We start from the raw sequence: 12,547 nt of genomic DNA on the forward strand, positions 1-12,547 counted from the left end.
CTTCAGGATATGAACAGAAATCGTGCAGCAGCGGCAGCGGGAGGCCCCATTAGCTAAAGTAGTGTCTCAGGTTAAGAACAGTTTCAGGTTAAGAATGGACCTCCGGAACGAATTAAGTTCTTAACCTGAGGTACCACTGTACAACATAATATCCATAATTTCAGTTCCCAAAATGTTTTCTGTTAATGTTTACACTTCTACATATTCATAGCTAAAACGCACACATTTTTCTGTACAAAGCAGAAGTGCTGCACAACTTTTCAATGTGCTATAGATGTGCAAGCACACACTTGATGTCTCTATAAACATATGGTTTTTTCCCAAACACTTTTAGTATCAGGGTTGAAAACAGTTTCTTCTAAATGATATCCAATACTTCAAATTTAAAGTAGTATTATGTAAGAAAGAGAAATCACTGTATCAATCTTATCAAAGCAATATGACTGCAATATGACTCAGAAAAAGGTTTCACTTATCTCATACTGTGGATATGGTTAAAAAAATACATTTGTTCAAGATGCTTGCATAAAACCAAACATGAGAAACCTGCCGTGAATTGTGGAACTGAGAAACCCGAGATAGCTCAGTTGGTAGAGCATGAGACTCTTCATCTAAGAGTCGTGGGTTCAAGCCTCATGTTGGGCAAGATTCTAGCATTGCAGGGGGTTGGATGATGATCCTCATGGTCCCTTCCATCTCTACAATTCTATGATTCTATGAAAAATCTGTTCAGTTGCATCCCACTCAGATGCTTGTAAAGAGAAAGAGAGTTGCACTGGTAGGAAGATGTGCAACTCTGCTTCCTTAAATGAAAGCTCCTTCTGTTTATGGGGCATTTACATTGGTTTCTATGTATTATAAATTAACAAGAAAATAATTAAAAAACCTGAACTATGTGCAAAAACAGTTCCGTACACTTTGAGTGAGTTTTCAGTGTACCTAAAAGACTTCCATGGGTTTGCAAATGTGAAAATCTGCACCAGTGAACCACATGTGCAACCTTAATTAAGTTCTATTAGTATAGATGATTTGGTGGCAAAAATTACTGTTATGCCCTAAAGAATAATTTGATATTTACTAATGGACTTGAAACTAATTATATGTCCCTGCACTTATTTTTTTAGACTGGAGTTCTTCGAACAAATTGTGTTGACTGTCTGGATCGCACGAACACAGCCCAGTTTATGGTTGGGAAATGTGCTTTGGCCTATCAGCTTTATTCCTTAGGCCTGATTGACAAACCCAACCTGCTGTTTGACACAGATGCCGTTAGGTAAGACATTTTAGAAATTATCATTATTATTAAAATAGTAGTTTTTTCCTACAACTGTTAATAGAAAAGGAGCATATACGTTTTTTTTATTGATACTTTTCTAATTTCTGTTTTGACAAATCATTTTAGATAAGTATGGATGCTTACACTTAAAAAAAAAATCTAGGTGAAAGATAGTAAAAATAAAATGGAAATAATCACTGGCATACTGTTGTAAAAATTCATCTTGTTGGAATTCTTAACCATGTCGTTCTCTCTACTTTAGATTATTTGAAGAATTGTATGAAGATCATGGAGATACATTGTCACTTCAGTATGGTGGATCTCAACTTGTTCATCGAGTAAAAACCTACAGAAAAATAGCACCTTGGACCCAGCATTCTAAAGATATTATGCAAACTCTTTCAAGATACTATAGTAATGCTTTTTCAGGTAACTTGAATTCTTTCTCTGAGATTTCCAACATTTGTTGTTCTTGATAAAGTGAGAATTATTTTTTTTTAAAACACAGATTTTTTTAAAACAACTGGCTACATGGTGCTATTGAATTTTTATGATGAAAATGAAACTGGGTCAAAATAGCATGTTGACAGCCTGAAAGGTATTTGGGTCAGGCTCAACTTTAAATTCAGTAGGACAGCTTCAGAGTTAAACCTTAAGGGTTGGACACTGTAATTGCTGTCAGGCATGACAGTGTAACCCTGGACAAAATCTGCCTTCTCTCAGTGAGCAGAATGGTAGTGTTCAAGCAGCCATCAAGGGTCTGTTTTCCAGCTCCCATATAGGCTGTAAAATATCTAAAACACCCTGTGTGTTAGTGGAAATCGTTCATGGCTTGGAGTAAAGCACTCAGTCAAACAGTAGCATTGTAATATGCTAGCAGGGGCCATTTACTTCATAAGTGCCACTGCAGTTGTTAAGGAACACGAAACCATGCAGAAGATTACCTTGCTAATATGAGCATTAAGCCCAAATGTATGCAGCCAAGTGATCTATTCTGAGAAATTTGAGTGCAAGAATGGTAAGTGTTTAGACAGAATCCTTCATAAATAAACTTATTTTTCTGTAAAGAAGCAGACAAAAATAACATAAAAATAAGTGAAATAAGGTCACATAGGCAGGTAACGTTCTTCACTGCTTGAATGAATTGGAATTGCCAAACAGAACTCAAGATTAGAGGGCATCCAAATGTCATACTGCGGTTAAAATGTTTAGAACCAGACATGCTGTTATTTCTATTATAGGTATGGGTATAAAAGTGTGTCCTTCTAATCCCTTTTCAAACAGGCAACAGAGGACAAACAGCAGTTTAAAGTGCAGCATTTCTGTCAGGCATTATAAGCCACTGATTTCTTTCCACTTTATGTAGTCAAGATTATTGGAAGAACCATTGTAAAGCAGTATATCTGATCTGTCTAGGAAGGGTAATGACCCACTACAGACTTCAGCATTAATGTTGCCATATTTCTTGTTTTTGGAATCTAAAACAGGCTATTTATCCAGAAACAGGACTGGACAGTCAACTTCCCTTTAATTGATATATAGGAAAGTAATCTGATTACTCTATCCAGTTAATCATGGTGCACTACAGTCCTAGTCGTACTAATTCTGGCCCTTTAGATTTTTTGCCGAGTGAGGGCAATGAAGTGTTTAAGCTAACTCAATTACTTTGGCTCATTAGCTCCTGGTTATATGTCTTTCCACAGACGGCATACAAAAAATGTGCTAGAGCACACGTAGGTACAAAAATAATTTAGAAAAGAATCTGTACAGGATTTTCTTAATTGCAGTGCACACTTTCAGCATGGCTAAAGGGAAAACAGTTAATGTTTCCATCAGTGCTTCATCTTTTAATAAAACTACAAACTACTATTTTTAAAGGCCCAGCTTTGTTGTATTAGTTTGTTCATAAAAGTTACTGCAGTTATTTTCACATTTAACAGACAACATTGATTCTTAAGGTAGCTCCAGTGTTACTTCCCTGTTGCTTTTCTTGTATTCGTTTTCCCCCAGTTGCATTCTAAAGCTGTGTTTATTTTGATAAACCTGCAAGTTATCCTTGTATATCATATGCTCTCTGTTAATTTTATTGATAATATTTTGGAAGTTTGCCCGAACATGGAGGAACATTTCAAGGCAAGTTCCCAAAACAAAAAGGAGTGGAGTGAAATGATTGGAGAGGAGAAGGGGATGGAGATTTACAATTGCAGTACACGTCGGGGTCTTACCATTTACATTTTTTTTCTTCCTTTTGAATATATTAATACTTTTCAATGCCAATAGCCGTACCAACCACTGCTTACAAAGGCAAAGCTCCCCTCTCCAAAAAGACATTTTGAGAGGGTCAAACTGTGACTCCTGAAATGGTCACCCCCAGTTTGCAGTGTGGCAGTAGGGTGGCAAATTGGTGTTCTTGGTGTTGTTGCTTTCAGCCCATCCCTGGATTAACCATGTATCACACATAAATATTTGATTGGCTCTCAATTGTTACTCATTTCTTCCAGATGCTGACAGGCAAGATTCAATTAACCTGTTTCTGGGAGTATTTCAACCAGAAGAAGGGAAGCCTCACCTCTGTGATCTTCCTACTGATTTTTACTTGCACCAGAAAGACACAATGACTCTTACCCAGGCAAGGAGAAGGTATTTCATGACACTCTTCTTGTTAGCTTCCCCCAAAAATTAGGGCAATATAATCAGTACCATAAAATAATTCGAAAACCAAGTAGTGCAATATTTTAAGCTAAAACAGCATCATAAAACAGTTTCTAATCCAGACCAATAAAAAATACGTTACAAGAATAGTAATAGTTTTTTAAAAATATTTGGCCTGTTGTTTTAACCAAAAGCAGATTGAAATTAAAAGGTCTTCAAAGCCTAATCTAAAACAATCAGAGAACAAGTTAGCTGTATCTCCTTTTGGTGTTCCATAGATATGGGACCATCACTGTCAATGACCTAATAGTATATGTGCAAGAAGAGTTTTTGTGGCCCATCTCAAGGCCCAGACCCATTCATACTGGTTCAGGTAGTTCTTCAAGTAAGCTGAACCATTTAGGCTTTAAAGAACAATACCAGCAGTTGCAGCCAAATGTGAGTGGCTCACGAATGGAGCTGATACAGAATTTTTATAGCATTATCTGAATGCTCAGTTCCCACAAGCATCTGGATGGCTGCATTCTGTACCAGCTGAAGCTTCCAAAGTGTCTTCAAAGTCTTATGTAAAGCACATTAGTAGTCTTGTATGGATGTGACAAGAGCATGAATAACTGAGGCAGGGTCCACTGCTTCTAGATAGAGTCGCAGCTGAAGTATCAGCATAAGCTGATAAAAGATGCTCTTAGTCATCACCACCATCTGTGCTTCCATAGACTGCATAGAGTCCATGACTTGGTCTTTCAGGAGAAGTGTGACCATATACCAAACCATTTGTACACCTCTACCCTCTCCCCATAGTACAAAAGAAGAAGGAAGAACTGGTGAAAATCACCTTCACCCTCCTCTTCCGTTAGCAGAGGCTCCTGCTAGATCAAATACTCCTTTTCAATTGAAGGGCGCTTTCCAGTCATGGAAGGGTAGTATAGGAGACAATCTGTTGTGCCCCACTTTAGGTTGTCAGATTTGTAAAGTTGACAATGTAAATAAAAATGAATGAGTAGCGTTCTTCTGTTCACCATCTCCACATCTATATAGGATACGGCTAGCAGGGTGCTGAATCAACTTAACCTCATATTTCATAGTAAGATGAAATTGTGCCAATTTGTGTTCTGGACGGATTTGCTGTCTTCAGTGTTGTTCCCTGCTTTCAATAAGCAGTTAAATATGGTTCCACATGACCCCAAAGGTTAAGTTCTAAGTTAGATTTGTAGTCTCATTTGATAACATGTGTTCCCTTTATCCTCAACATAAACTAAAAGTTACTATTACATCTTGTAACAAAATGATCTCAGTTACAGGCTACTGGCCCATCTTCAGTTGTGTTTTCTACATTAAAAAAAATTAAAATATTGCCACTATGTTTGTCATGTAATTCTTAATAAAAAAACCAACACAAATTTAAACATAAGGCAGAACCTCCATTTGCTAAAACCTTAGTCATACCGAGTTGACAAGGGTTTAAAGCACCGTATGACATTGCAAAGTTTCTGGCTATTATCTTTGATTTTTCATCTTTTTAAACTGCTATTAAATTTGTAGGTCTTGACTTTTTAGCTCCAACTGTGTATGAGCTTTTGAGACCAATATATATTGATTGTGCCGATCAATGTAGCCATGCTGCCCTTGCAGACTCCAGAAAATTCTTCATAAAAGTGCAGTTACACGGCTGAGACTATAAACTCTTCTAGCCAAGAAGGGTTTTTTATCTTTTCACACCTAGGTTACCAGATCAAATTATTCCTCAGTCAAACAAACAGCAGGATGTTGAAGTCAATTTCGTTATGTGTAGAGCAATAGACACATGGACCACAATCCATATTCCCTTGTGTGTGACTAGCATTTCCATTGCTGGTTATAGCAGAAAGAGCTCCAAAAGCACACATGGCTATCAATAAACTCTAATTCTGTGTACTATGTCTCAAGAAGAGATTATGGTTGGAAATGTTTAAATTGGGCAACTATAATAATTTCTAACATAACATAAGTTTGATTTTATGATGTAGTTAATTATAATTAAAATGTAATTATAACCAGACAATTCTCATAGTTTAGGGATGTAAAAAGTGGAGTCCCCCAATATTCATAAGTTATTTGGAGTTAATGGTCAGTAGCAAAGTAGTCAAGTTTGCTGATACCACTAATAACTCAGGGTAGTAATAGGGATTGCAAAGATCTCCAAAAGCAAACTTGGTGAGCGGGCAATAAAATAGCAGATCAATTTCCTGTAAAGTATAATATGATGCATATTGGGACAAAAAATCCTACCTCTTAAAGATATGCAGATAGGGATCTGAGTTAATGTTATCTAACTAGGAACAAGATATTGGAGTCAGAGTGAAGAGCTTGATTAAAATGCTCCCTAGTGTATGTTGACAGCTGTGAAAAAGGAGAATTCAGTCTTGGTGAATCATTAGGAAAGGGATCAAAACTGCTGGTATTTGCAACTGCACTAGGAGTACTGTGCACAATTCTGGTTGCTCCAGCTCCAAAAGGATATCATAAAACTGACAAAAGGAAATACATCTTCACATAGCATGTAGTTAAAGCTGTGTAACTGTCTACTCCAAGATACAATGATGGCCACTGACTTTGACAGCTGGATTAGACACATTAACGGAGGATAAGCCAGTTAATGGCTGCTGGCTATGTATTTTCTTGGGTAGCAGAGGCACATGCATGTGAATACCCGTTGCTTATGGGGCCACAGCTATTGCCCTCATGTCCCATAGACTTTTGGTTGGCCTCTGTGGGAAGCAGGATCCAGAACTAGATAGACTGTTGGTTTGATCTAGTCGGGATGTTCCTGTTGTTTCTTTTGCTCTGTCAGTGTGTATTCTAGCTTACACCATCTTATGGAGGGTTGATAGTATAAAATTTAACAAAGGGAAACAGCAAGTGGAAGCAGAGGTGTAATCAGGAAAAGAGCATGCTTCTTTCCGTTAAACATGCTCAGGCTTAGTTAAAGCCAGGCACAGGAACTAGAGGGTTTCCTAAATACTGCATGGGCAAATGCGCTTTGAGAAGAGATTTGCAGGAAGAAAGAAGAGGCACAATGCAGGTGTTATAAGAGGTTGTTCCATGTATAAGGGAGAAAGGGTTTGAGCATTTGATGGAATGGGAGATCTTTTGGATATAACTCACTGGATTTTTAAAACTATTGTTTTTGTTCCATACTTAAAGCTACACTTTCTGGTGGACTCCAGGTGTCCTGGAATGCTTGCCAATGCCTTATGATGAAGGTCAGTTATACATACAAGAAAGTGTGTTTTTCCTTTATTTTTAAATATGAACACAATTTGCTTACATAATAGTAACATTAATTGGACACAATTACTAGAATAAAAATAGAAAAGTGAAATAATGTACCTGTTAACTTAAGGATCAAGAGATTTGCTGCAAACACACATGGAGGTACAGTGGTACCTCGGGTTAAGTACTTAATTCGTTCCGGAGGTCCGTTCTTAACCTGAAACTGTTCTTAACCTGAAGCACCACTTTAGCTAATGGAGCCTCCTGCTGCTGCTGCGCTGCCAGAGCACGATTTCTGTTCTCATCCTGAAGCAAAGTTCTTAACCTGAAGAACTACTTCTGGGTTAGCGGAGTCTGTAACCTGAAGCGTATGTAACCTGAAGCGTATGTAACCTGAGGTACCACTGTATTTACTGTACTACACATGGCCGTTCTTCTATAGAAAATTGGTTTTTAATACACTGGGTTGTATTCAAACTATACATGGATGGCATTCTGCCCACACTCCACTCCACTCCACTAGAGGAATGGGGGAGAAGATGATTTCTCCTGACACCTCTTGCTGTCCCCCACTCATCTTGAAAACGCTGCTCCAGAGGGTTAGGGAGGATGTTCTGAGGGCTCCAGGAGGAAAGAGTCCCCTTAGCAATAGATGATACAGTATTTAAGAGATTCACTTTACCTGCATTTCTTTTTTAGCAATGTCTGTTGCTGAAAACAGAAGGAAGCTAATAGTGAAGAAATTTCATAACTATGATGAAGAGATTGACATTCATAATGAATTTTTTCGACCCTATGAACTCAGCAGTTTTGATGACACTTTTTGCTTGGCAATGACAAATTCAATCCGGTATGTATGTTTTATTTTTCAAGATAATAGAATTTTGATTCAGCCTTTCCATTTTACAAATGAAACTGAATTGAATTCTTTTAGAAAAACTTTCCTTACATAGCCTTAAAATGGCATTCAATACAAAAGAATTCGTATCTTTCATATGATGGACGAATCTGCAATAAAGATGTGATTCTGAAGCTTTTGACATGTGTCTTTTGACATTAGATAGAGGAGCACCAATTTCAAAAATGTATAAAATTACTAGTGTCACTGCTGGTGTCGACCTAGTTCTGCCTGCCAAAAGTGTGGGCAGGGAGAAGTACTACTGGCAGACTTCCCTGAAATGAGGTTTTCCAGAGAAGGGGCTGAGCATTCCCACAACTATCAATTTATGGCTTCAGGCCTAATCACTATCCTGGCTGGTAAAGCATGAAGCAAGTTTTTGCCTTGCCCCACCCCCATTTTATGCTCTGGCCAGTATTAGCAACAGAGCTGCAGAAGCAGATCTTTCTGTCATCTCCCCCCCCCCCCCGCCTACCTAAGGTTTGAATTGCTCTGTTAACTTGTTATACTGTATTTGATTCTTTATTCTTTATACCCTTCAGAGATTTTATGCCCAAGAATGTTGGCATTGATCCCAGCCCATTTACTGTACGTAAACCTGATGAAACTGGAAAATCCGTTTTGGGGTAAGAAGAAAATCAAGAATTGAACGTAGAAACTTATTTAGTACCTAATATTAACTAATATGGGGCTTAATACAATGATATCTGTAGTTTAACCTTCTTGAGTCAAACCAGTAAATGTTTTTTGCGTGTGTATAATTTATAGACACTATATTAGTTTTACAAAGGATGGTTTGGAGTGAGGGAGGAAAGACCCCCCCCCCCAAATCTTGTTTGCCTTATTTACATATAGTTGGCCATCTATCTACAAACAGCTGAGGTTGTTCCCTGTACAAAAGGTAAATTGCAATGAGTTGCTGCTCTCCTCTCCTCCTCCCTTTCTCTGACTGCCAAGAAAAGGCAGTTCCGATACCCTTCTTGTTTCCTTAGTAATTTTAATTGCTCTGTTTTTAATTAAAGTTTTGATGTAGTTTTAGTTAGATTCTAGGGAGTGGTTTATTGCATACAAATGGACCTAAAGGTCAATTTCCACTAGTAAGGCATCACTACTGCCCTGCCTTGCTGGCCACAGTGGCAGTGCCACTCGTCAGGGCTAGGATCAAGCTGGGGCTGGGTGAGAACAAGAGAGTACTAGGTTGGCATCAGTGGACACAGAGGCATATGCAACTGCATCCAATGCCACCTCCAACTTGGTGCTTCCCCCACTCTCACTGCCACCCTGCCCTATCTTAGTCTCAATGAGCAGCAGCCCTGACATAGCTAGGAGGACATCTTCAGATGCCACAGCTGTTTTCCACAGATAAAGAAGCAGAAGCTGCCAACATGATCTATTTCTGCAAGAACAGCAGTTATAACAGTAGTGTATTTGAAGTTTCGTGTTACCAGTGCAGTTCAAGTCACAGATTTGAATGCTGTGCTGAGACATCTTTGCACTTGTATTGATTTATGAAATAATTTTCCTTTGTATCTGACTATTTGCATGCTTCAACCTATAGGACAACTTGTTCTTCTGACTGGATACTGAGGTCTTTGGTTCTTCTGCTCTGTTCTCTTTGACTTTTTTAACAACTTTTTTTTTTTTAAAAAAAGCATTGAGTGTAGATTTTTATTTCTTCATTCTTCTCATCAGGCCATAAAAATCCATTTGCTCAGAACACAAAAGCTTTATATTTCTAAGAAAGAAATTACTTAAATGTATGCAAGAGATCAATAAGGCTATCTGTGCTGGGAATCCTAAAGTGAACATTTGTACCTGAACAGTATAATAGATCAATCACATTCTTTTCCTTGAAATAGCTCAAAGACTCCAAATTGTTGCTTTTGATCCATATTTTCAAAAACTCGAAGTGTCAAAATGTTCTGAACCTGGTTTGGAGCCATTAGGCTACTTCACAATTTGGCAATTTATAGTTTTCTATGACTGGACTAGAGGTATTAAAAAGTGACTCAGTGCTTCTAGCAAAGCTTTTTGAAAGCTGCCTTCGTACAGGGTTTGCTTGCAGAGTTCTCCCTAATAACGTTAGGGAGAGCATTAAAGCTGTTTTAATTAGGTGCTTATATTCTAATGTTTTTGCACCTTAGTTTAAGATGCCGTAGTCAGTGTCCTAGTCAAAATGACAGGAAGACCCAAGCGTTCGGGGACAGAATAAACTGTGGTTATAGTTGAGAACAGTGGATTATATCTAGTGTTACTCAGAGTTAGCTCCATTGAAATCCATTGATTTAAATACTTATAGCAATCAATTTCAAATTAGTGGTTTGTATCCAGTGGAGTTGTTCTATCAGTTTTACTACCTCTTCTCTTCCTGATCTGCTCACCCAGCCTTCCATCTTTTCCAGGGTTTCCCCCCAACTCTCTTGATCAGATTTGGGGTGCATGGAAAGATAAGAGAGAAAGAAAGTCCCATTGTTCAGGTGGAAATCCTTGTGCTAATGGGACAACTTCATTGGATACAACCCATTGGACTGAAATAGGGTAGATCCTTTAAAACCAATAGGACCCATTTATTTCATTCCATTGATTTCATTGTGCCTACTCTGAGTATGACTGTTGGATACTACTTAGTGAGTATAACAGATAATTAGAGAACCCAAAGGCCTGTGACATAAATGGAAAGTAGCATATATAGCAGAGGAATCCATAGAGCATTTTTCAAAGCAGCATTGCGATAAGACTGAGAGTTGGTGGAGACACAATGCTCCTGGTCTCTTTATCTGTGCTTATGACAAAGGTGGGCTGCAAGGGTGCATGTTTTGAAAGGTCGCCCCCTTCCCTTCAGACCCCCTCCTCTCTTTTTAAAATTTATTCTAATGGCCTTAACCAAGACCTGGATATATTGTTTTCTGTTAGGGTCAGTGATGACAACAACATTTGCAACATTTGCACCCATAATGCTTAACTATGGCTAAGGATGGGGAGGCAGAATTTGCTGAAGGGAGGAGGGAACACTTGATCTTGCATCCCATTCCCGATCTCTTAAAGAAACCATTTGGACTTTCATACATGAGAAAAGAAGAGGCTTTGTCTCTTCTTGCCCTTTCACTTCTGTCTCTTGAAGGGAATGGTGATAAAATTGAACTGCCTCTTTCTTGAGATATCATTATGTGTAATAAATTCCAATTTTTTTTAAAATATTTATTAATGTTTTTTTTTTTAAATTACAACATAATAAACAAAACATACAAAAAATATAACATTTTATAACATATTTTCTTATCCTTTTTGGACTTCCTCACATCTCCCGCTCCTACGTTCCAAAATATAAAAATTAATTCAGCAATTTATCACCTTATCCCCACCTTATCTAATTTTCCAATGTTATATCTTGAATTTTAGATATATTCATTTGACTTTTTAAAACTTTTAGTTTAGCCTAATCATTATCTAAAAGTTGATTTTTTCCTAAATTTAACTTATCTTCATAGTTCACTTTATCTAATTCAATGGTGCCAAATTGTTTATGATCAAGCATCCTCCTTAACATTCATACAGTTTACAATATTTTTGCAAATAGTCCTTAAATTTCTTCCAATCTTCTTCCACCGTCTCCTCTCCCAGGTCTCGGATTCTGCCAGTCATCTCAGCCAGTTCCATATAGTCTATCAGTTGCATCTGCCATTCTTCCAGTGTGGGTAGATCTTGGGTTTTCCAATGCTTAGCAACGAGTATCCTTGCTGCTGTTGTTGCATACATAAAAAATGTTCGATCATTCTTTAGCACCCTCTGGCCAACAATGCCCAAAAGGAAGGCCTCTGGTTTCTTAGGGAAGGTATACTTAAATACCTTTTTCAGCTCATTGTATATCATTTCCCAGAAGGCCTTAATCCTAGGGCAGGTCCACCAGAGGTGAAAGAACGTTCCTTCACTTTCCCTGCATTTCCAACACTTATTATCAGACAAGTGGTATATTTTTGCAAGTTTGACTGGGGTCATGTACCATCTATATATCATTTTCATTACATTTTCTTTCAAAGCATTACATGCAGTGAAATTCAGCCCAGTAGTCCATAACTTTTCCCAGTCCTCAAACATAATATTATACCCAATGTCCTGTGCCCACTTTATCATAGCCGATTTAACCATTTCATCTTGTGTGTTCCATTTTAACAGCAAGTTATACATTCTTGAGAGTACCTTAGTCTTAGGCTCTAACAGTTCCGTTTCTAACTTCGATTTTTCCACCTGGAATCCTAACTTTTTATCAAGTTTAAAAACTTCTTTAATCTGAGCATAGTGTAACCAATCTCGCACTTTGTCTTTCATTTTCTCCTGACTCTGCAATTTCCAATTATCTCCATCTTTTTCTAATATTTCCCAATACTTCGGCCATTTGGCCTCCATATTGAGTCTTTTCCGGGCCTTAGCTTCCAATGGTGAAAGCCACCTTGGAGTTTTGTTTTCCAATA

At 37.9% G+C, this 12,547-nt stretch overlaps 1 protein-coding gene across 1 annotated transcript in view; it reads left to right on the plus strand.

The window, feature by feature from the left end:
• FIG4 (FIG4 phosphoinositide 5-phosphatase) overlaps positions 1-12,547 on the plus strand; it is a 68,919-nt gene that overhangs the window by 35,555 nt on the left and 20,817 nt on the right. Inside the window, exons 14-19 of the mRNA XM_081856955.1 lie at positions 1,125-1,273; positions 1,539-1,705; positions 3,778-3,916; positions 7,112-7,170; positions 7,880-8,030; positions 8,621-8,704. Coding sequence (XP_081713081.1) covers positions 1,125-1,273; positions 1,539-1,705; positions 3,778-3,916; positions 7,112-7,170; positions 7,880-8,030; positions 8,621-8,704 — 749 coding nt within the window. The remainder of the gene's footprint in view (positions 1-1,124; positions 1,274-1,538; positions 1,706-3,777; positions 3,917-7,111; positions 7,171-7,879; positions 8,031-8,620; positions 8,705-12,547) is intronic.

The sequence above is a fragment of the Podarcis erhardii genome, assembly GCF_964252035.2.
Source record: "Podarcis erhardii genome assembly, chromosome: 3".
NCBI lineage: Eukaryota > Metazoa > Chordata > Lepidosauria > Squamata > Lacertidae > Podarcis > Podarcis erhardii.